Source organism: Pristiophorus japonicus, chromosome 10 (genome assembly GCF_044704955.1).
Source record: "Pristiophorus japonicus isolate sPriJap1 chromosome 10, sPriJap1.hap1, whole genome shotgun sequence".
Taxonomy (NCBI): Eukaryota; Metazoa; Chordata; class Chondrichthyes; family Pristiophoridae; genus Pristiophorus; species Pristiophorus japonicus.
This window is the reverse complement of record NC_091986.1, coordinates 212,455,112-212,480,341: the sequence shown is the minus strand read 5'-3', so window position 1 is coordinate 212,480,341 and position 25,230 is coordinate 212,455,112. Positions and strand designations below refer to the sequence as shown.

General features: G+C 45.6%; 1 protein-coding gene across 2 annotated transcripts in view; it reads right to left on the bottom strand.

Annotated features, from left to right (window-relative positions):
- The window catches only part of sts (steroid sulfatase (microsomal), isozyme S), a 112,982-nt gene that overhangs the window by 38,360 nt on the left and 49,392 nt on the right, over positions 1 to 25,230 (bottom strand). For both annotated transcript variants that reach the window (XM_070892534.1, XM_070892535.1), the window contains exon 6: positions 7,947 to 8,083. In XM_070892534.1, the coding sequence (XP_070748635.1) occupies positions 7,947 to 8,083 (137 nt within the window). The remainder of the gene's footprint in view (positions 1 to 7,946; positions 8,084 to 25,230) is intronic.

Sequence of the window (25,230 nt, the reverse complement as noted above, 5' to 3'; positions counted from 1 at the left end):
GGAAACTGGCAGAGAGAGGAGACCGGAAGCAAAACTCGGCGGCAGTGAGCGGTAAGGCCACCAATATCGGGGCCGTATACTCATAGCACAGAAGACCATTCGGACCATCGTGCTCATTGAAAGAGCTATCCAATTAGTCCCACTCTGCAGCTCTTTCCCCAGAGCACTGCAATTTTTTTCCCCTTTCAAGCATATATCGAATTCCTTTTTGAAAATGACTATTGAATCTGCTTCCGCCGCCCTCAGGCAGGTTGCAGATCATAACTCACTGCGGAAAAAAATTCACCTCGCATCACCTCTGGTTCTTTTGCCAATTAGCTTAAACTTTCATGACCTGACCATTACAACTGTCTTTCCGTAATATGCTTCGTAAGTAATCAGGAAGGCAAATGGAATGTTGGCCTTTATTGCAAGGGGGATGGAGTATTACAGTAGGGAAGGCCTGTTACAACTGTACAGGGAATTGGTGAGACCACACCTAGAGCACTACATACAGTTTTGGTTTCCTTATTTAAAAGGAGGGATATTCTGCATTGGAGGCAGTTCAGAGAAGGTTCACTCAGTTGAATCCTGAGATGAAGGAGTTGCCTTATGGGGAAAGGTTGAGCAGGTTGGGCCTATACTCATTGGAATTCAGAAGAATGAGAGGTGATCTTATTGAAACATAAGATTATGAGGGGGCTTGACAGGGTAGATGCAGAGAGGATGTTTCCCCTTGTGGGGAATCTAGAACTAGGGGGCATAGTTTCAGAATAAGGGGCCACCCATTTAAAAAGGAGATGAGGAGGAATTTCCTCTGAGGGTCATAAATGTGTGGAATTTTCCAACCCAGAGAGCTGTGAAGGCTGGGTCACTGAATATCTCCACCTTCAGTACAGACAAATTTTTGAAAGATAAGGGAGTGAAAGGTTATGGAGAGCGGGCAGGGAAGTGGAGTTGAGGTCAAGATCAGATCAGCCATGATCTTATTGAATGGTGGAGCAGCCTCGAGGGGCCAAATGGCCCACTCCTGCTCCTATTTCTCATGTTATGGCCACCCCCTCGCGATACTTCTGAAGCTTCATGCATTGGTGGTGCGAGGACAGATTCTAAGAGTTTGATATTTTATAATAGACAACTATAGTCAAAGGGACAACTTTGGGGATAGAACATAAGAAATAGGAGCAGGAGTATGTCATTTGGCCCCTCGAACCTGCTCCGCCATTTAATACGATCATGGCGGATCTGATCATGGACTCAGGTCCACTTCCCTTCCCGCTCCCCATAACCCCTTATCGGTTAAGAAACTGTCTATCTCTGTCTTAATCTACTCAATGACACAGCTTCCTCAGCTCTGAGGCAGCAAATTCCACAGATTCACAATTCTCAGTTGAAATTCCTCTTCATCTCAGTTCTAGATGGGCAGCCCCCTATTCCAAGTTCTAGTCTCCCCCATCAGTGAAAACATCCTCTCTGCATCTACTTTGTCAACCTCCCTCGTAATCTTATACGTTTCGATAAGATCACTTCTCAGGAAGGATAGACAGAAAGGAAAAGGAGGTGGGGTAGCGTTGCTGGTTAAACGCAATAGTAAGGAAGGACATTAGCTTGGATGATGCGGAATCTGTATGGGTGAAGCTGCGGAATACCAAGGGGCAGAAAACGTGAGTTAGAGTTGTGTACAGACCACCAAACAGTAGTAGTGAGGTTGGGGACAGCATCAAACAAGAAATTAGCAATGCGTGCAATAAAGGTATCATGGGCGACTTTAATCTACATATAGATTGGGTTAACCAAACTGGTAGCAATACGGTGCAGGAGGATTTCTGGAGTGTATTAGGGATGATTTTCTAGACCAATATGTCGAGGAACCAACTAGAGGGCTGTCCATCCTAGACTGGGTGATGTGTAATGAGAAAGGAAATTGGGGAAGAGTGACCATAATATGGTAAAATTCAGTTAATTCAGAGACTAGGGTCCTGAACTTAAGGAAAGGTAACTTCGATGGTATGAGACGTGAATTGACTCGAATAGACTGGCAAATGACACTTAAAAGGTTGACGGTGGATAGGCAATGGCAAACATTTAAAGATCACATGGATGAACTTCAGCAATTGTACATCCCTGTCTGGAGTAAAAATAGAACGGGGAAGGTGGCTCAACCGTGGCTAACAAGGGAAATTAAGGATAGTGTTAAATCCAAGGAAGAGGCATATAAATTGGCCAGAAAAAGCAGCAAACCTGAGGACTGGGAGAAATTTAGAATTCAGCAGAGGAAGACAAAGGGTTTAATTCGGAGGGAGAAAATAGAGTATGAGAGTAAGCTTGCTGGGAACAGAAAAACTGACTGCAAAAGCTTCTATAGATGTGTGAAGAGAAAAAGATTAGTGAAGACAAACTTATGTCCCTTGCAGTCAGATTCAGGTGAATTTATAATGGGATCAAAGAAATGGCAAACCAGTTGAACAAATACTTGGGTTCTGTCTTCACGAAGGAAGACACAAATAACCTTCTGGAAATACTAGGGGACAGAGGGTCTCGTGAGAAGGAGGAACTGAAGGAAATCCTTATTAGGCGGGAAATTGTGTTAGGGAAATTGATGGGATTGAAGGCCGATAAATGCCCGGGGCCTGATAGTCTGCATCCCAGAGTACTTAAGGAAGTGGCCCGAGAAATAGTGGATGCATTGGTGATCATTTTCCAACAGTCTATTGACTGGATCAGTTCCTATGGACTGGAGGGTAGCTAATGTAACACCACTTTTTAAAAAAAGGAGGGAGAGAAAACAGGTAATTATAGACCGGTTAGCCTGACATCAGTAGTGAGGAAAATGTTGGAATCAATTATTAAAGATGAAATAGCAGCGCATTTGGAAAGCAGTGACAAGATCGGTCCAAGTCAGCATGGATTTATGAAAGAGAAATTATGCTTGACAAATCTTCTGGAATTTTTTGAGGATGTAACTAGTAGAGTGGACAGGGAGAACCTGTGGATGTGGTGTATTGGTGTGCAAAATTCGGGGTAATGTACTGACGTGGATAGAGAACTAGTTGGCAGACAGGAAGCAGAGAGTCGGGATAAACGGGTCCTTTTCACAATGGCAGGCAGTGACTAGTGGGGTGCCGCAGGGCTCAGTGCTGGGACCCCAGCTATTTACAATATACATTAATGATTTAGATGACGGAATTGAGTGTAATATCTCCAAGTTTGCAGATGACACTAAGCTGGGTGGTGGTATGAGCTGTGAGGAGGACGGCAAGAGGCTGCAGGGTGAGTTGAACAGGTTAGGGGAGTGGGCAAATGCATGGCAGATGCAGTATAATGTGGATAAATGTGAGGTTATCCACTTTGGGGGCAAAAACACGAATGCAGATTATCTGAATGGCGGAAGATTAGGAAAAGAGGAGGTGCAACAGTCATTGAAAGTTGGCATGCAGGTACAGCAGGCGGTGAAGAAAGCAAATGGTATGTCGGCCTTCATAGTTAGGGGATTTGAGTATAGGAGCAGGGAAGTCTTACTGCAGTTGTACAGGGCCTTGGTGAGGCCCCACCTGGAATATTGTGTTCAGTTTTGGTCTCCTAATCTGAGGAAAGACATTCTTGCTATTGAGGGAGTGCAGCGAAGGTTCACCAGACTGATTCCAGGGATAGCAGGACTGACATATGAGGAGAGATTGGATCGACTGGGCCTGTATTCACTGGCGTTTGGAAGGATGAGAGGGGATCTCATAGAAACATATAAAATTCTGACGGGACTGGACAGGTTAGATGCAGGAAGAATGTTCCCGATGCTGGGAAAGTCCAGAACCAGGGGACACAGTCTTAGGATAATAGGTAAGCCATTTAGGACTGAGATGAGGAGAAACTTCTTCACTCAAGAGTTGTTAACGTGTGGAATTCCCTACTGCAGAGAGTTGTTGATGCCAGTTCATTGGATATATTCAAGAGGGAGTTAGATATGGCCCTTACGGCTAAAGGGATCAAGGGGTATGGAGAGAAAGTGGGAAAGGGGTACTGAGGTGAATGATCAGCCATGATCTTATTGAATGGTGGTGCAGGCTCGAAGGGCCAAAAGGCCTACTCCTGCACCTATTTTCTATGTTTTTGTGTTTCATTCTTCTGAATTCCAATGAGTAGATGCCCAACCTCCTCAACCTTTCCTCATAAGTCAACCCCCTCATCTCCGGAATCAACCGAGTGAACCTTCTCTCAACTGTCTCCAAAGCAAGTATATCCTTTCTGAAATATGGAAACCAAAACTGTATGCAGTATTCTAGGTGTGGCCTCACCAGTACCCTGTATAACTGTAGCAAGACTTCCCTGTTTTTATACTCCATCCCTTTTGCAATAAAGGCCAAGATTCTATTGACCTTCCTGATCACTTGCTGCATATTAACCTTTTGTGTTTCATGCACAAGTACCCCCAGGTCCCGCTGTACTGCAGCACTTTGCAATTTTTCTCCATTTAAATGATAACTTGCTCTTTGATTTTTTTCTGCCAAAGTGCATAACCTCACACTTTCCAACATTACACTCCATCTGCAAAATTTTTGCCCACTCACTTAACCTGTCCTTTTGCAAATGTTTTGTGCCTTCCGCACACATTGCTTTTCCTCCCATTTGTTTTTGTTAGCAAACTTGGCTACATTACACTCGGTCCCTTCTTCCACACTCGGTCCCTTCCAAATCATTAATATAAGTGGGATGAACCATTTGAACCCCTATTCCCATTCCTCCCCAGGTTTGAGAGAGTAATGACTAACTATTATGCCGTGCTTAAACTCTATGGTGAAGTCATAACAACTCTTAACTAGTGAATAATTCTTTGCATTGCCGTAATTATATTGGGAGACAAGGGAAAGATTGGATTTAAATTGAGGGCTAATAGTTTGAGTGCATTCACTTCACATTAACAGACTCAATTATTAATACACTGGAGCCGGTAATACCCCCAGCTTATTGCAATACAAGGTTGAACCTCTCTTATCCGGGACTCTCTTATCCGGCACCACCCCTTGTCCGGCACCATTTCGGCCACCAGATGCATGCGCAGATAAATTTTTTTCGTACTCACCAATATTCTCTTCTCTTCAGAAGATGGAGACTCCTTCCTCCGTCCGATTCTGAAGGCACTGATTGTCTAAGTGGCCTCGAGGTTGGGTATTCAAGTCGGTGGGGGGAGGGGAGGGGGCAGAGTGGGCGGGAAGAGAGGCTCAACCTGCACTACTAATAATTATATTTTGAATTAAATTACAAATAAAAACTTGATGAAAGTTTTAAAAAAAATGTTTAAATCCCCCGGCTAGTTTTTCGCTTTGCCGAGCTTGGCTGCCATCCTTCTCCTCGATGCCGGGAACTCTTGCAACCACAGAGCTGCCATAGCTCCGCCTACGCTGGGCGGGCTCTGCTCTTAACGCGATCCCGGCTCAGTACACGAATTGCACGGAGTCCCATCGACCTGCCTCCAGCGCCCTGGCCAAGGTCGGGCCGGTGGGCCGTATCCTCGGGCTGCCACACCTCCCCTCCGCTCCCTGCTGCCGTAGGGCCGTGTCCTTGGGCTGGCCGCTCCTCCCCTCCCCTCCCTACTGCCCCCAGTGCTCTGCCAAACAAAAAGAAAATACCTCTTCATTACTTTCAATGAGTCTTGGAGATCATGGGGAGGGAAGGGGACACGGTGGATCGCAGCATCGGGGATAGTTGTCTCGGGGTTGACTGGCTGGGGCTGGGAGTTGTAAAAGACGGTAGAATACGTGACCTCCCCTCATAAGAACATAAGAATTAGGAACAGGAGTAGGCCATCTAGCCCCTCGAGCCTGCTCCGCTATTCAAAAAGATCATGGCTGATCTGGCCGTGGACTCAGCTCCCCGCAACCCTTAATTCCCTTATTGGTTAAAAATCTATCTATCTGTGACTTGAATACATTCAACTGCTTCCTTGGGCAGAGAATTCCAGCAAAATCCCTTATCCGGCACAGGCCAGGTCCCGAGGGTTCCGGATAAGGGAGATTCACCCTGTATTTGCAATTGCTTCCAGTGTTATTTACTATTTTCTTTTAAAAAACAGGATTTAAAAAAAATCTATTTGACTTGATTTACAAGGAAATGAAGAACTGACACAAAAGGTGCTTTCAGCGGAGGCAAGAATGTTCTGGGTGTTTTACTGCTGTCTGCAATTCTTAGAAAAATTGATTAGAAGGCCTTCCTCGTGCAACATGGATGCTTCGAGCCAATTGTTCAGCAAACACCACTTAATACTTTTTCTCACAGCCTTAAGGGTTTCCAAAATGCTTTGATTAAAAGTAACAGTCTTGGAGCCACGTCGATCACAGACTTGTATTTCATTTCTCTTCAAAACAACAAGAACCTGACAGACGTTACTTGAGCACGTAGCAATTTAGGAACTTTACAGCAACACAAGGGAGGTGAGGGGGTGAAAGAGGACATCCAAAGCGAGAGCTCCCTGAATGACTAAAGATAAGGAACAGATAAAGCAGGCTTGTGACAAATGCAAGGTTCGTAACACAGTGGAGAACCAAGCTGAATAAAGAATGTACAGAGGAAATCTGAAGAAGGGAATAAGAGGGGCTCAGAGCCAGTATGAGCAGTTAACATAAAAGGGAATCCAAACGTTTTTTTTTAGAAACATAAAAAGGTAGTCAAAGGAAGGGGTGGGGATGATTAGGGACCAAAAAGGAGATCTTCTTGTGGAGACAGAGGGCATGGTTGAGGTACAAAATAAGTAATTTGCATCAATTTTAACTAGAGAAGAGGATGCACCAATGCAGCAGTAAAGGAGGAGGTCGTGTGGATATTAGAGATGATGAAAATGGATAAAGAGGGGGTATTTAAAAGGTTGGCAGTGCACAAAGTAGAACGATCCCCCCGGTCTGGATGGGATGCAACCTAGGTTACTGAGGGAAGCAAGGGTGAAAATTGCAGAGGCTCTGGCCCCAATCTTCCAAAACTCCTTAGACTTGGGTACAGCAGGAGAACCGCCAAGGAAATTCTGGGCTGCATTTCAGCCTCGAGAGTTGGTGAAAAGGGAACTAATACATGGATAAGGCAACTTCACGTTGAGCAAAGAGCAGAATAAGGGGGCCCTGGGCTAAAACTCAATGTTCAGTTTGGGACAGATGTCAGCAAGGCCTTCTTCATGTAAAGAGAGTGTGATCGATACTTGGAGTGGTCTTCTGGGTGGGGCAAAGGAGGCCAAAACCTTAGTTTCTTTCATTGCAATGGCTTCCTTCTTTTGCACGGGGATAAAACATCAACAGGTATTGGTGAGGCCACACCTGGAATACTGCGTGCAGTTTTGGTTTCCATATTTACGAAAGAATATACTTGCTTTGGTGGCAGTTCAGAGAAGGTTCACTAGGTTGATTTCAGAGATGAGGGGGTTGACTTATGAGGAAAGGTTGAGTAGGTTGGGCCTCTACTCATTGGAATTCAGAAGAATGTGATCTTGTCAAAATGTATAAGATTATGAGGGGGCTTGACAAGGTGGATGCAGAGAGGATGTTTCCACTGATGGGGGAGACTAGAATTAGGGGGCATAATCTTAGAATAAAGGGCTGCTCATTTAAAACAGAGATGAGGAGAAATTTCTTCTCTCAGAGGGTTGTAAGTCTGTGGAATTCTCTGCCTCAGAGAACTGAATGAATTTACGACAGAGATAGACAGATTTTTAACCGATAAAGGAATAAGGGGTTATGGGGAGCGGGCAGAGAAGTGGACCCGAGTCCATGATCGGATCAGCCATGATCGTATTAAATGCCGGAGGAGGCTCGAGGGGCCGTATACCCTAACTCCTGCTCCGATTTCTGATGTAAATGCGCCAGATTTACCATTTAACATCTTACGTACTGCTTTTAGTCACCTACCAAGGCTAAGGTTTACCATGAACTTTGCATAAAGCAGCTACGAGCCAAAAGCTTTCCCAGTAACATACAACAGCAGCAGACACCTACCTACGCTCCAGTCCAGCTCCTCCACGCTGTCGCCATACAAGCCGTGTTTGCTTTTTCCTAAAAATTCCTCAGAAGCAAATAGCGCTGTGTGGACAGGTAAGAAGGACATGAAGAGCAGAAAAGGACGGTCCGAGTTTCTGTAGAGCAAAAAAAAACCCTCGTCAGGGAGATTAAATTAAGTGCGCCCGGTGTAAAGGTATAGAAGGCACACTTGGGTTATCCAATCTATTTGGGGGCATGTGCACCCGAGCTGGCACGCTGGTGCCCCCAATGCCATGTGCCATGGAATCACCGCGTGAAGGCAAGTGGGGTGATCACCCGTCATATTTGCGGGCGGGTTGCCCGTCTACCATCCCATTTTAAATTCAGTCGGCATCTGGAGAATAGGGAGGGGCGCTCTGGAGACGTCCACCGTGCACGCACGTAGGCGTGGCCTTCTGCCCACACACGGTGCAAATGACGTTTACAAACAGTTTGAGGTTCTGCGCCAGGTACAACGACCGTGTGGGGTGAGCAGCTCCATTCATGGGTTTCTGATTCTGCTCTCCCGCAGCAACAATGAAGGACTGGGGGTGTTCTCTACACTATGCAACGTGTGAAAATGACGGGGAAGGTAGGGGAGAGCTGGTTCATCGAGCCTGTCCCACACTCGTGACGCTTGGAACACCACTACACCTGCAACACCATGACAAGACATTTCCTATCCCTCGCAGCCATGTCATCTCTTGGAAGAGGCAAAAAGGTTCGAGAAAAATCCAGGGCTGATTAAAAAAAGATGAAGAATCTAAAAAATTCCTCTCCCACCCACTCAGGCGATTGAAACCAGTGCAGCGGATCACATGGACCATGTGTACATTAACTGTTAGCACATTTTAAACGCAAAGTCTTCCTCCTGTCTGGCATTGGTCTGGACCAAGAGTTGACAGACCCAATCATGGTATGGGTAAGGTGATGAAATTAGCTCCAAAACACCAGACACAAGCAAATTAAATCTTTGAAAAAAATAGGGAAGGTTGGGATGGGAATAGGGCCATTAAGGGTTAGACAGGATAATACCACAGGTAACGATAGAGAGATGGTAGAAATATTGAATAATTATTATGCTTCAGTCTTTACCAGGGAGACAACAGGTGGACATGACATTGGATAATGAGATTAGTAATGAGATAAGTACATTTAAAATAAAAAGCTGGGATATGTTAAATAAACTAATCAAACTCAAAGAGGATAAAACCCCTGCAACGGATGGATTGCATCTATGCATTTTAAAAGAATCTAGGGAAGAGATAGTAGAGGCATTACACATATTAATAATTCGTTAGAAAAAGGTGTAGTGCCAGAGGACTGGTGGATAGCTAATGTAATACCTATATTTAAGAAGGGGGATAGAACATAGAAATTTACTGCACAGAAGGAGGCCATTTCGGCCCATCTTATCCACGCCGGCCGAAAAAGAGCTCTCCACATAATCCCACTTTCCAGCTCTCGGTCCATAGCCTTGCAGGTTACGGCACTTTAAGTGAACATCCAAGTTCATTTTAAATGTGGTTAAGGGTTTCTGCCTCTACCACCCTTTCAGGCACTCTGGGTGAAAATATTCCCCCTCAAATCCCCTCTAAATCTCCTACCAATTACTTAAAATCGCTGCCCCCTGGTTGTTGACCCCTCTATTAAGGGAAATAGGTCCTTTCTATCCACTCTATCTTGGCCCCTCATAATTTTGTACACCTCAATAAGGTCTCCCTTCACCTCTGTTCCAAAGAAAACAAACACAGCCTATCCAATCTTTCCTCATAGCTAAAATTCTCCAGTCCAGGCAACATCATTGTAAATCTCTTCTGTACCTTCTCTAGTGCAATCACATCTTTCCTGTAATGTGGTGACCAGAACTACACGCAGTACTCTAGCTGTGACCTAACTAGTGTTTTATACAGTTGAAGCATAACCTCCCTGCTCTTGTATTTAATGCCTCGGCTAATAAAGGCAAGTATTCCATATGCCTTCTTAACCACGTTATCTACCTGGCCTATTACCTTCAGGGATCTACGAACATGCACTCCAAGGTCCTTTTGTTCCGCTATACCTCAGTGTCCTACCAATTAAGTGTGTATTCCCTTGCCTTGTTAGTCCTCCCCAAAAGCATTACCTCACACTTCTCAGGATTGAATTCCATTTGTCACTGTTCTGCCCACCTGACCAGCTCATTGATATCTTCCTGCAGTCTACAGCTTTCTTCTTCATTATTAACCACACAGCCAATTTTTGTATCATCTGCAAACTTCTTTAATCATGCCCCCTAAATTCAAGTCTAAATCATTGATATATACACCACAAAAAGCAAGGGACCTGGTACTGAGCCCTGCGGAACCCCACTGGAAACAGCCTTCCAGTCACAAAAATACCCATCAACCCTTTGCTTCCTGCCTCTGAGCCAATTTTGGATCCAACTTGCCACTTTGCCCTGGATTCCAAGGATCTGCCATGTGGGACCTTAGCAAAAGCCTTACTAAAATCCATATACACTACATCAAATGCACTACCCTCATCGGCCCTCCTTGTTGTCTCCTCAAAAAGTCAACATGTCCAGGGAATTATAGACCAGTCAGCTTAACATCAGTCGTAGGAAAAATAGTGGAATACCTACTAAAGGAGAAAATAGAAGAAAATCTATAAACCAAAAATATAGTAATGAATAGTCAGCATGGATTTCATAAGGGAAAGTTTTGCTTGACCAACCTTATTACATAGAATATACAGCACAGAAACAGGCCATTCAGCCCAACCAGTCCATGCCAGCGTTTAACCCTATATTCCTTTCTCTCTCATATGCTTGTCTAGTCTCCCCTTAAATGCATTTATACTATTCATTTCAACCACTCCCTGTGGTAGAAAGTTCCACATTCTCACCACTCTCTGGGTAAAGACTCCGCATTCTCTGACCTTACTGAATTTTTCGAAGAGGTAAGAGAGAGAGAGTAGACAAAGGTAATGCAGTTGATGTAATTTAAATAGATTTTCAAAAGGCCTTCGATAAGGTACCCCATAATAGACTGGTAAACACAGTCAGAGTGCGGAGTCAGAGGACAAGTAGCAGACTTGATTGCGAGCTGGCTTCAAGACAGAACGTAGAGAGTGGGAGTAAAGGGGAGCTATTCACAGTGGCAGAAGGTGGGTAGTGGTGTTCCACAAGGATCAGTGCTGGGACCACTGCTGTTCACAATTAAAATTAATGATTTAGAATTTTGAATCAAAAACATAATTTCTAAATTTGCAGTTGACACCAAATTGGGGGGTTGGGAAGAGGGGGAGAGTCAACAAATTACAGGAGGACACTAATAAACTTGCAGAATGATCGGAAAAGTAGTAACTGAATTTGGAAGACAGAGGAAAGGGCTGGAAAATAGTCAACAAGGAAGTTTGGCACCACTGAAATGTTCTTACAAAGTATATAACCAAAGAAATAGGAACAGGAGTAGGCCATTTGGCCCCCTTGAGCCTGCTCCGCTATTCAATAAGATCATGACTGATCTGATCACGGACTCAGCTCCACTTCCCTGCCCGCTCTCCATAACCCTTGACTCCCTTATCGCTGAAAAATCTGTCTATCTCCGCCTTAAATATATTCAATGACTCAGCCTCCACAGCTCTCTGGGGCAGAGAATTCCACAGATTTACAACCCTCGGAGAAGAAATTTCTCCTCATCTCAGTTTTAAATGGGCTGCCCTTCATTCTGAAATAATGCGTCCTAGTTCTAGATTCCCCCACGAGTGGAAACATCCTCTCTGCAGCCACCTTGTCAAGCCCCCCCCCCTTTCAATAAGATGTTTCAATAAGATCACCTCTCATTCTTCTGAACTCCAATGAGTATAGGCCCAACCTACTCAACCTATCTTCGTAAATCAACCCCTTCTTCTCAGGAATCAATCTAGTTAACCTGAACGCAGTTCTCTAGGTGTGGCCTCACCAATACCCTGTACAGTTGTAGTAGGACTTCTCTGCTTTTATACTCTATCCCCCTTGCAATAAAGGCCAACATTCCATTTGCCTTCCTGATTACTTGCTGTACCTGCATACTAACTTTGTGTTTCTTGCACAAGGACCCAAGTCCCTATAGTGCAGCATTTTGTAATTTTTCTCCATTTAAATAATAATTTGCTTTTTTATTTTTTCTGCCAAAGTGGATAACCTCACATTTCCCATGTTATACTCCAGCTGCCAAATTTTTTCCCACTCACTTAGCCTGTCTATATATATTCCTATGCAGATTTTTTGGTGTCCTCCTCACAATTTACTTTCCCACCCATCTTTGTATCAGCAGCAAACTTGGCTACATCACACTCGGTCCCTTCATCGAAATCATTAATATAGATTGTAAATAGTTGAGGCCCCAGCACCGATCCCTGCGGCACCCCACTAGTTACTGTTTGCCAACCAGAAAATGACCCATTTATCCTGACTCTTTGTTTTCTGTTAGTTAGCCAATCCTTTATCCGTGCTAATGTATTACCCCCAATCCAGTGAACTTTTAGCTTGTGCAGTAATCTTTTGTGTGACAACTTATCAAATGCCTTCTAGAAATCCAAATACACCACATCCACTGGTTCCCCTTTATCCACCTGGCTCGTTACATCCTCAAAGAACTCCAGCAAATTTGTCAAACATTATTTCCCTTTCATAAATCCATGCTGGTTCTGCCTGACTGAATTATGCTTTTTCAAATGTCCTGCTACTGCTTCTTTAATAATGGACTCCAGCATTTTCCCAAACACAGATGTTAGGCTAACTGGTCTATAGTTTCCTGCTTTCTGTCCGCCTCCTTTTTTAAATAAGGGCGTTACATTTGCGGTTTTCCAATCCGCTGGAACCTCCCCAGAATCTAGGGAATTTTGGTCAATTACAACCAATGCATCCACTATCTCTGCAGCCACTTCTTTTAAAACCCTAGGATGAAGCCATCAGATTCAGGGGACTTGTCCATCTTTAGTCTCATTATGTTACCGAGTGATAGTTTTAAGTTCCTCCCTCCCTATAACCCCTTGATTATCCATTATTGAGATGTTTTTAGTGTATTCTACCGTGAAGACCGATACAAAATATTTGTTCAAAGTCTCTCCCATTTCCCTGTTCCCCCTTATCATCCTTTAAGGGACCAACATTTACTTTAGCCATTCCCTTTTTATATACCTGTAGAAACTCTTACTATCTGTTTTTATTTTTCTTTCTAGTTTACTTTCATAATCTATCGTCTGTAAGAATCGGCAGAAACATCGACAGACTTCAAAACATTTCACAAAAGAGAGCGGCGATGCAGACTTTGCAATGAGGGATGAGGAGTGTGAAATATTAGACGAGATAAACATAGTGAGAAAGGAAGTATTAAGGGGCTTAGCAGCTTTGAAAGTGGATAAATCCCCAGGCCCGGATGAAATGTATCCCAGGATGTTGAGAAGCAAGAGAGGAAAAATAGCAAAGGCTCTGAGCATCATTTTGCAGTCCTCTCTGGTTACAGGTGTGGTGCTAGAGGACTGGAGGACTGCTAATGTTATACCTTTGTTTAAAAATGGAGAAAGGGATAGACCGAGTAATTACAGGCAATTAGCCTAACCTCAGTGGTGGGAAAATGATTGGAAAAAATCCTCGGACAGGATAAATCTTCAATTGGAAAGACACGGATTAATCAAGGACAGTCAGCAAGGATTTGTTAAGGGAAGGTCGTGTCTGACTAACCTGAATAAATTTTGAGACGAGGTAACCAGGAGGGTAGAGGAGGGCAGTGCGTATGATGTAGTGTATATGGATTTTAGCAAAGCTTTTGATAAGGTTCCACATGACAGACTGGTCACGAAAATAAAAGCCATGGGATCCAGGGCAAAGTGGCAAGTTGGATCCAAAATTGGCTGAGAGGCAGGAAGCAAAGGATAATGGTCGATGGGTGTTTTTGTGACTGGAAGGCTGTATCCAGTGGGGTTCCGCAGGGCTCAGTGCTGGGTCCCTTGCTTTTTGTGGTATATATCAATGACTTGGACTTGAATGTTGGGGGTATGATTAAAGAAGTTTGCAGATGACACTAAAAACGGCTGTGTGGTTGATAATGAAGAAGAAAGCTGCGGACTGCAGGAAGATATCAATGAACGGGTCAGGTGGGCAGAACAGTGGCAAATTAAATTCAATCCTGAGAAGTGTGAGGTAATGCATTTGGGGAGGTCTAACAAGGCAAGGGAATACACATTAAATAGTAGGACGCTGAGAAGTGTAGAGGAACAAAGGGACCTGGGAGTGCAGGTCCACAGATCCCTGAAGGTAGCAGGCGAGGTAGGTAAGGTGGTTAAGGTGGCAAATGTAACACTTGCCTTTATTAGTCGAGGCATGGAATACAAGAGCAAGGATGTTGGGGCCACTTTTCCACATGCCGACTTTTGGCGCAGTTGGAGGTACATCCGATTTTTTGGTAGCCAACTGCGCCAAAAAAAAAAGTTCCAAGTTTCGCCAGATTATCCTTAAGCTCTGTGGGTGGAACTTAAGGTCTGTGCCGAAAAACTGAGGTTGCCAGGGTAACGAGGGACGCTGAATTTATCCTGTTGTGTCATTTGCTGATTTTTTTTCTCCCCAAGAACTTCTATTTTTATAAGAGGTGTAAGCATTCCAGGAGCCCAATTTAAAAAAAATTTGATTTGTCTCTTTGTATACTCAGCCATGACCCTGTGATGCTGCCGCCCCCCCCCGGTCCCCCTCCCCTAGTGCCTTCCGCTTCTATCCCGGGCCGAAAGGCCTCCCGCACCCGGTGCCGTGTCTTCAGCTCGGCTAAAACAATGGCGTTTTCTCTGCGGTGATTTTCTCTTTTCCGCGCTGATTTTCTTAAGTGCAGGTAGGTTTTTCACAACGGTGCACTGCGCTGTTTTTGAAAAAAAAATCTTACTTGGCCACACTCGCTTAAATGGCCAGAAATGACACATCCGGCAGTCCCTAGTGACGTCAAAAAATCGGCCATAAGTAGTTTAGTATGGCGCAGAAGCTTTGGCGAAACTTGCAGGTTTTAGTCTGCTCCAAAAAAGGCAGCCTAGGTCAAAAAAACAGCGCAGAATTGTGGCAAAAATTCAGCCAGTTCTGCTTGAACCGTATAAAACAGTTGGAGTACTGTGTGCAGTTCTGGTCACCACAGGCAGGCAGTGACTAGTGGGGTACCGCAAGGTTCTGTGCTGGGGCCCCAGCTGTTTACATTGTGCATTAATGATTTAGACGAGAGGATTAAATGTAGTATCTCCAAATTTGCGGATGACACCAAGTTGGGTGGCAGTGTGAGCTGCGAGGAAGATGCTATAAGGCTGCAGAGCGACTTGGATAGGTTAGGTGAGTGGGCAAATGCATGGCAGATAAAGTATAATGTGGATAAATGTGAGGTTATCCATTTTGGTGGTAAAAACAGAGAGACAGACTATTATCTGAATGGTGACAGATTAGGAAAAGGGGAGGTGCAAAGAGACCTGGGTGTCATGGTACATCAGTCATTGAAGGTTGGCATGCAGGTACAGCAGGCGGTTAAGAAAGCAAATGGCATGTTGGCCTTCATTGCGAGGGGATTTGAGTACAGGGGCAGGGAGGTGTTGCTACAGTTGTACAGGGCCTTGGTGAGGCCACACCTGGAGTATTGTGTACAGTTTTGGACTCCTAACCTGAGGAAGGACATTCTTGCTATTGAGGGCGTGCAGCGAAGGTTCACCAGACTGATTCCCGGGATGGCGGGACTGACCTATCAAGAAAGACTGGATCAACTGGGCTTGTATTCACTGGAGTTCAGAAGAATGAGAGGGGACCTCATAGATTCGTTTAAAATTCTGACAGGGTTAGACAGGTTAGATGCAGGAAGAATGTTCCCAATGTTGGGGAAGTCCAGAACCAGGGGACACAGTCCAAGGATAAGGGGGAAGCCATTTAGGACTGAGATGAGGAGGAATTTCTTCATCCAGAGAGTGGTGAACCTGTGGAATTCTCTACCACAGAAAGTTGTTGAGGCCAATTCACTAAATATATTCAAAAAGGAGTTAGATGAAGTCCTTACTACTAGGGGAATCAAGGGGTATGGTGAGAAAGCAGGAATGGGGTACTGAAGTTGCATGTTCAGCCATGAACTCATTGAATGGCGGTGCAGGCTAGAAGGGCCGAATGGCCTACTCCTGCACCTATTTTCTATGTTTCTATGTTGTTTCGATGTGATGAAAGATGTGATTGCACTGGAAAGGGTGCAGAGGAGATTTACAAGAATGTTGCCTGGGCTGGAGAATTTTAGTTATGAGGAAAGATTGGAGATGCTGGGTCTGTTTTCTTTGGAACAGAGGGAGCTGAGCGGAGACCTGAGTGAGGTGTATAAAATTATGAGGGGCCTGGGTAGAGTGGGTAGGAAGGACCTGTTTCCCTTGGCAGAGGGGTCAACAACCAGGGGGCATAGATTTAAAGTAATTGGGAGGTTTAGAGGTGATAGGAGGGGAAATTTCTTCACAGAGGGTAGTGGGGCTCTGGAACTCACTACCTGAAAGGATGGTAAAGGCAGAAATCCTCAATATATTTAAAAAATACTTGGATGTGCACGTAAATTGCCGTAATCTACAGGGCTACACTGGGTATTCTGCAGCAAGTGTCTCATCTCCTGACTCCTCAAAACCTTTCCACCATCTACAAATCACAAGGCAGGAGTCTGATGGAATACTTTCCACTTGCCTGTATTGAGTGCAGCTCCAACAACACAAGAAGCTGGACACCATCCAGGACAAAGCAGCCTGCTTGATTGCCACCCCATCCACTATGTTAAACGTTCACTCACTCCACCACCAGCACACCATGGCTGCAGTGCGTACCATCTACATGATGCACTGCAGCAACTCACCAAGGCTTCTTCAACAGCACTTCCCAAACCCGCAAACTCTACCACCGAGGAGGACAAGGGCAGCAGGCACTTGGGACCTCCATCACCTCCAAGTTGCCCTCCACGTCACACACGATCCTGACTTGGAAATATATCAGCCCGTTCCTTCATGGTCACTGGGTCAAAATGCTGGAACTCCCTCCCTAACTGCACTGTGGGAGTACCTTCACCACACGGACTGCAGCAGTTCAAGAAGGCGGCTCACCCCAGCTTCTCAAGGGGCAATTAGGGATGGGCAATAAAGGCCAGCCTTGGCAGTGACACTCACATTCCAGGAATGAATAAACAAAAAGGTGGTTATGTGAAGTTAGATCACAGATCAGCCATGATGTAATTGTATGATGGAAAAGGCTCGAGGAGCTGAATGGCCTAATGCTGTTCCTATGTTGTATAATTGTCAGAGACCTGAAGGCACCACTCTCTCCCCCATTCATAGAAATGCTCAGCTCCTTCCACCCCTCCCAAAAGTACAAACTTGTATTTATACAGCACCATTCACAACCTCTGGAGGCCCCATAGCATATCGCAGCCAATGAATTACTTTTGAAGTGCAGTCACGGTTGCAAAATAGGAAACGTAGCAGCCAACTTGTGCACAGCATGGCCCCACAAACATCAATGAGATAATGACCAGATAATCTGGTTTAGTGGTGGTTGGTCAGAGTACCAAGAAGTTCTCTGCTCTTCTTGGAATGCTGTCGATGCGTTTAATCGATCAGAGTCCACTTTGGTCTGTTCTCTCTCAGCCCCATCCTTGCTGGAACTCTCATCGTTCCTCATTGTTCTCCTCCAGCTGCTCCACCTTTCCGTTCACACTGACAATCTCCCTCACCTCACAGCTCGTGCTGGCACACCCCAATATTTATCCCTCATTCAGCACCCCTAAAAAGCAAATCACATTGGTGTTTGTGGGATCTTGCTGTGCGCAAATTGGATGCATTACAACAGTGACTACACTCCAAAAGTACTTAATTGGCTGTAAAGCGCTTGCGGACGTCTTGAAAGGCTCTAGAGAGATTGGACGTCTTTACTTCTTTCACCTGCTGCGGCCGTCGGTGGTGGAGGGGAGGGGGTCGCGATGGAGCTCTGCAGCGGGTGAGAATTCCCATCCCACGAAACCGGCATTGAAACTTTTGCTCGTGGCAACATTCCATCTCCCAAGGCTGCAGCAGCATCAACGTCCACGGGCAGACTGGGAGCACGGTGCCACGGGCAGACTGGGAGCACGGTGACCCCCCACTGCAAACGTGGATGGCTGACTTCCACTGACACCAACCTGCGCTTGTGGAAAACTTCAGTCAGCCGCGGCTCAGTGGGTAGCGTTCTCGCCAGAGTTAGGTGGTCGTGGGTTCAAGTGCCACTCCAGGAACTCGAGCTCAAAAATCTAGGCTGACACTCCAGTGCAGTGCTGAGGGAGTCATCATCATCATAGGCAGCCCCTCGGAATCTCGGAAGACTTGCTTCCACTCTTAAAATGAGTCCTTAGGTGGCTGAACAGTCCAATACGAGAACCACAGTCCCCGTCACAGGTGGGACAGATAGTCATTGAGGGAAAGGGAGGGTGGGACAGATTTGTCGCACGCTCTTTCCGCTGCCTGCGCTTGATATCTGCATGCTCTCTGCAATGAGACTCTAAGCGCTCAGCGCCCTCCCGGATGCACTTCCTCCACTTAGGGCAGTCTTTGGCCAGGGACTCCCAGGTGTCAGTGGGGATGTTGCACATTATCAGGGAGGCTTTGAGGGTGCCCTGAGGGAATGCTGCACTGTTGGAAGTGCCTGTCTTTCGGATGAGACATTAGAGCAGAGGTGGCCTCGGTTTCTCAGGTGGACGTAAACGATCCCATGGCACTATTTTGAAGAAGAGCAGGGAGGGGAATTATCCCCTGGTGTCCTGGCCAATACTTAGCCCTCAATCAACAGAACAAAAACAATTTATCTGGTCATCACGTTACTGTTTGTGGGAGCTTGCTGTGTGCGAATTGGCTGCCATGTTTCTTACATTACAACAGTGACTACACTGCAAAAAAAGTACTTCATTGGTTGTAAAGCGCTTTGGGATGTCCGGTGGCCATGAAAGGCGCTATATAAATGCAAGTCTTTCTTTCTTTTACCAATGTGAAATGTTCTATGAGGATTCGCAAGGGACGGACAAGACACCAAGCAGGAGTTGGGAGAGGAGAGGATTGCTGGTAGGTTTTGGAAGAGAGGAGATGCTGCGAGGCTGCAAAGTTCAGGAAGAGAATTTCAGAAAACGTGCTGTAGGCTCTAAACCGGGGTGGTGAGAAAGAAGTCATAATGTCACATTGGACCAGGGTCAAAGGAGAATTGGATGCAGGTGAAGGTCGCAAAGTAGAGGTGGAACAGAGGTGGAGATCAGCTCTGCACACAGCCAGTTAGTGGCCTGCCTCTGTCTTTGGCCAGGAAATGGCACAAGGTATGGAGAAAAGTAGTAAACTAAACTTAGTAGAGAAGACTGAGGAGTTACCTGATAGAGGTCTTAAATATTATGAAAGGGTTTGATCGGGTAGATGTAGAGAAGATGTTTCCAGTTTTGGAGGAGACCAGAACTCAGAGCCATAAATATAAGATAGCAACTAAAACCCAATCAAGAATTCAAGAGGAACTTCTTTACCCAGAGTGGTGAGAGTGTGGAACTTGTTACCACAGGAAACGTTTGAAGCAAATAGCGTAGATGCATTTAACCGGAAGCTAGATAAACACATGAGGGAGAAAGGAATAGGGGGATATGCTGATAGGGTGAGATGAAGAGGGGTGGGAGGAGGCTCGTGTGGAGCATAAACACCTGCATGGAGCTGTTGGGCTGAACGGCCCGTTTCCGTGCTGTGCTTTCTATGCAAAGTAAAAATTTAGGTTACAGTTACATCAATCTAAATATTATAGTGGACATTTTGGACTTCTAAAAAAGGTCACTGATTCCCAATAAAGGGATGGAGGAGTGACCACATCAGTGTAAGCAAAACAAATTGACAGCCAAATGACAAGGTAGATGTTAATGATCCTAGCTGTTCATGTTAAAATAGCTTCTTCAAACTAACAATCAATGTCTCTTCTCCAGACCAGTTTCCTCTCTCCTTTTACCATTCCCCTTCTCATCATCAGCTTTTAAACAAGATGATTACAAAATATTCAACAGAAATTCACATTTCCAAATATGACACTGACTGCAATCTATCCACTTGAGAAAAAAAAACTGGTCTTGGGTTCAACAATTCATCTGTCTTGCGTTATCTAATCGCAACTACACCATCTACAATTGGCAAGTGTCCAGGGTTAAAAAGAAAGTCGTGCATTGCAGCAGACAATTGTACACAGCAATGTGATAATGACCAGATAATGTGTTTTTTTTAAAAAAAGTGATGTTGGTTGAGAGAGAAATATTGACCAGGATACCAAGAAGAACTCCCATACTCTTCTTCAAAATAGCTCATGGGGTGCAGCTGAGGGGGGCAGAAGGGGCCTCGGTTTAACATCACGCATTTCTGCCGCAACAGTACAATGGAGTATCAGCCTGGAATTTGTGCTCGTGTCTGGAATGGGACTTGAACCCACGAACCTACCGACTCCAAGGCGAGAGCACTTCTGGGGTACAGAAAGTGGGAAAGAGCGAGAACAAATCCGTCGGGATTCCTGTTTCCTGACTGCCTGCTGAATAGTGCTGACATTGGGGGAGGAAAGGGTAAAGGTCGACTGGACCACAATTACTCTCCAGGGCTACACACACACACACAAAGACTCGCTAGCTAGACAACGCACTAGAAGATACCAGACCCCAGCGAAAGCCAGAGCATTCAGGAGAAAACTCGGAAAATAAAATGCCCCATCATAGCCAATCGAATAGGCCTGGATTACAGCTGCAGTCGGAGATTACGAGGTCCAGCATACTTTGCGTAGCAGTCATTTACATTACCATAATTACCCGACACCTGGGAGTCCCTGGCCAAAGACCGCCCTAAGCAGAGGAAGTGCATCTGGAAGGGTGCTGAGCTCCGAGTCTCGTCGCAGAGAGCACGTAGAAAGCAAGCACAGGCAGCGGAAAGAGCGTGCGGAAAACCAGTCCCACCAACCCTTACGCTCAACGACTGTCTGTCCCACTGTGACAGGGACTGTGGTTCTCGTATTGGATTGTTCAGTCATGTAAGAACTCACTTAGGGCCCAAGTTTCCACATGATTTGCGCCTGATTTTTAGGAGCAACTGGTGGAGAACGGACTATCTTAGAAATCGCAATTCTACACATTTTTTTTCCTGCAGTTCTAGTCAGGTAGAACCGTTCTACTTTGAAACAGAATTTTTTCTTCAAAAGGGGACGTGTCCGGCCACTGACGCCTGATTTGAAAGTTTCCAGTGAAAACGTACTCCAAATTAAAGTAGAATGGAGCAAGTGAAGATTTTTGTAGAACTGAAAAAACCTGTTCTACACATTAAAAAATCAGGTGCAGGTTACAAATTAGGCGTCCAGAATGAGGTGGGGGGGGGGGGGGGGAAGGGAACTCATTAAATTCTACAATAAATCCTTATTTATACTTCTACAAATAAATCCAACCTGAATAAACATTTATAAGCAAAGAAAAGATTAAATAAACCATCTTCCTACCTGTGTGAAAGTGCTTCAGGCACGGAGAATGCTGCAGTCAGCCTGAGGCGCCCGTTCTTCCCGCTGGGGGGGGGGGGAAAAGAGGAGGCGCCCGTTCTTTCCCGCGGAGGGGAGAGGAGGCGCCCGTTCTTCCCGCGGGGGGGGGGGGGGGGGGGGGGGAAGACAGTGAGAAGGCTGCAAGTGCTGATGGCAATGTGCTTTTATTAAAAAAATGTTCAAAAATTAAACAGCTACAAAGAACTACAAAAATGGCCGAGTGCCAATGTTTTTTTCACACTGAGCATGCGCAAACGCTCCAACGCGCATGCTCCTTCTGCTGCCTGTGCTTGCTTTCTGCATGCTCTCGGCGACGAGACTCCGGATGCTCTTCCTCCACTTAGGGCGGTCTTTGGCCAGGGACTCCCAGGTGTCAGTGGGGATGTTACACTATATCAAGGAGGCATTGAGGGTGTCCTTGAAACTTTTCCTCTGCCCACCTGGGGCTCACTTGCCGTATAGAAGTTCCGAGTAGAGCGCTTGCTTTGGGAGTCCTGTGTCCGGCATGCGGACAATGTGGCCCGCCCAACGGAGCTGGTCGAGTGTGGTCGATACTAGTAGCATGAATATTGGCTGAATGACCGGTGTGATTTTAAGCGCTTTTGTGGTGGGTTTTTCCAAGTCTTCAAGAATGGGAAGGTCAATGTTGCTCATGATTTTTTTCCATCTCACGGAGCACGGCGGCATCGCGGTGAATGGTAGGCGGGGCAATGTGGGACAGCACCAGGAGCCACAGCAACATCAGAGAGCACGATGGACTGCTTGTCTGCCATGTGCAGTAGCTTGTTGTCACAAGGATACGAGAAAAAAGTCTTCAAAGCAAAATTAGTATGAGAGCTGAGACTTCAAAGCAAGTAGGTGTCGAAGTCACATGCAACAACAATGGCCCTCACGATCAGCAGAAGGAACTGTGTCAACGAACCGACAACTATGGTGAAGTAATGTCTTTAAATCGACACCATTCAAATAGATTGGCCAAAACGATGACGACAGAAGACTTTAATCTATTCCTTTCCTAATCGGAACTTGTTTGATGTAGACATGAAAGCAAAGGTGAGATATGAGGGAGGAAAGTTGATGCGTCAGGCCAACCCCCGACACTGAAAAACATAGAAACATAGAAAATAGGTGCAGGAGTAGGCCATTCGGCCCTTCGAGCCTGCACCGCCAGTCAATGAGTTCATGGCTGAACATGCAACTTCAGTACCCCATTCCTGCTTTCTCGCCATACCCCTTGATCCCCCTAGTAGTAAGGACTACATCCAACTCCTTTTTGAATATATTTAGTGAATTGGCCTCAACAACTTCTGTGGCAGAGAATTCCACAGGTTCACCACTCTCTGGGTGAAGAAGTTTCTCCTCATCTCGGTCCTAAATGGCTTACCCCTTATCCTTAGACTGTGACCCCTGGTTCTGGACTTCCCCAACATTGGGAACATTCTTCCTGCATCTAACCTGTCTAAACCCGTCAGAATTTTAAATGTTTCTATGAGATCCCCTCTCAATCTTCTGAACTCCAGTGAATACAAACGCAGTTGATCCAGTCTTTCTTGATATGTCAGTCTCGCCATCCCGGGAATCAGTCTGGTGAACCTTCGCTGCACTCCCTCAATGGCAAGAATGCCCTTCCTCAAGTTAGGAGACCAAAACTGTACACAATACTCCAGGTGTGGCCTCACCAAGGCCCTGTACAACTGTAGTAACACCTCCCTGCCCTTGTACTCAAATCCCCTCGCGATGAAGGCCAACATGTCATTTGCTTTCTTAACCGCCTGCTGTAGCTGCATACCAACCTTCAGTGACTGATGTACCATGACACCCAGGTCTCTTTGCACCTTCCCTTTTCCTAATCTGTCACCATTCAGATAATAGTCTGTCTCTCTGTTTTTACAACCAAAGTGGATAACCTCACATTTATCCACATTATACTTCATCTGCCATGCATTTGCCCATTCACCTAACCTATCCAAGTCACTCTGCAGCCTCATAGCATCCTCCTCGAAGCTCACACTGCCACCCAACTTAGTGTCATCCGCAAACTTAGAGATACTACATTTAATCCCCTCATCTAAATCATTAATGTACAATGTAAACGGCTGGGACCCCAGCACAGAACCTTGCGGTACCCCACTAGTCATTGCCTGCCATTCTGAAAAATACCCATTTACTCCTACTCTTTGCTTCCTGTCTGACAACCAGTTCTCAATCCACATCAGCACACTACCCCCAATCCCATGTGCTTTAACTTTGCACATTAATCGCTTGTGTGGGACCTTGTCGTAAGCCTTCTGAAAGTCCAAATACACCACATCAACTGGTTCTCCCTTGTCCACTCTACTGGAAACATCCTCAAAAAATTCCAGAAGATTTGTCAAGCATGATTTCCCTTTCACAAATCCATGCCGACTTGGATCCATCATGTCACCTCTTTCCAAATGCGCTGCTATGACATCCTTAATATAAATGCGGATCTGATCAAGCCGAGGTCTTGAGTTACACTCTCTAAATTAAGGTTGTATCACTGGTCATCATCATGGGCAGTTCCTCAGTATCAGGAAGACTTGCTGCCACTCTTAAAATGAGTTCTTAGGTGGCTGAACAGTCCAATATGAGAACGACAGTCCGTGTCACAGGTGGGACAGATAGTCGTTGAGGGAAGGGGTGGGTGGGTCTGGTTTGCCGCTCGCTCTTTCCGCTGCCTGCGCTTGTTTTCTGCATGCTCTCGGCGACGAGACTCGAGGAGCTCAGCGCCCTTCCGGATGCACTTCCTCCACTTAGGGCGGTCTTTGGCCAGGGATTCCCAGGTGTCATTGGGGATGTTGCACTTCATCAGGGAGGCTTTGAGGGTGTCCTTGTAACGTTTCCGCTTGTTTGCCATGAAAGAGTTCTGGGTAGAGCACTTGCTTTGGGAGTCTCGTGTCTGGCATGCGAACTATGTGGCCTGCCCAGCGGTATTACTTGTGTTACTTCCAATACTTGTATAACCAGTGGCAGCTTCGTTAAAATTAATTAAATTAAGATAGAAATAATCAGTGGGCTCTATTGGCTGAATATATGATAAAGAATGGGTGGAAGCAACCTTCTTATCTTATGAGATAAGGATTAGCGAGCACGAGAGATAGATAAGGATAAGAGAGCAAGAGAGAGATAAGGATACGAGAAGAGAGCCAGAGAGATAGATACGAGAGCGAGAGAGAGAGAAACATGCAAAGAAAAATTGGCAAGAGATGAAAGCGACAGGCAGTGAAAGAGAGTGCGCACACCAGGCAGAAAAGGGAGGGAACAGGGAAGGTTTAAGAGTACTGGCCTGTTAAAAGGCTAACCTATCTTTGCAGACATGTTGTTACTGCCATGATATTGTGCTTTTTAACCCACAGAATGTGTGGGTGGTTGGGGGTGGGGAAGACTGGGACAGTGGAGAGAGAAGCTGGCACTTGAAGATTATAGAACCTCAGATAAAAGCCAGATAAATGTAATAAAGATAAGTACTAAGCTGAGAGCTGCACTCCATGGACATCTCTGCGCTGCGCTGTGGAGCGTAGAGAACAATAACAATTTGTATTCATTTAGCGCCTTTAACGTAGTGAACCCGTCCCAAGGTGCTTCACAACAGTATTATGAGATTTAAACATTTGACACCGAGCCACATAGAAACATAGAAAATAGGTGCAGGAGTAGGCCATTCAGCCCTTCGAGCCTACACCACCATTCAATAAG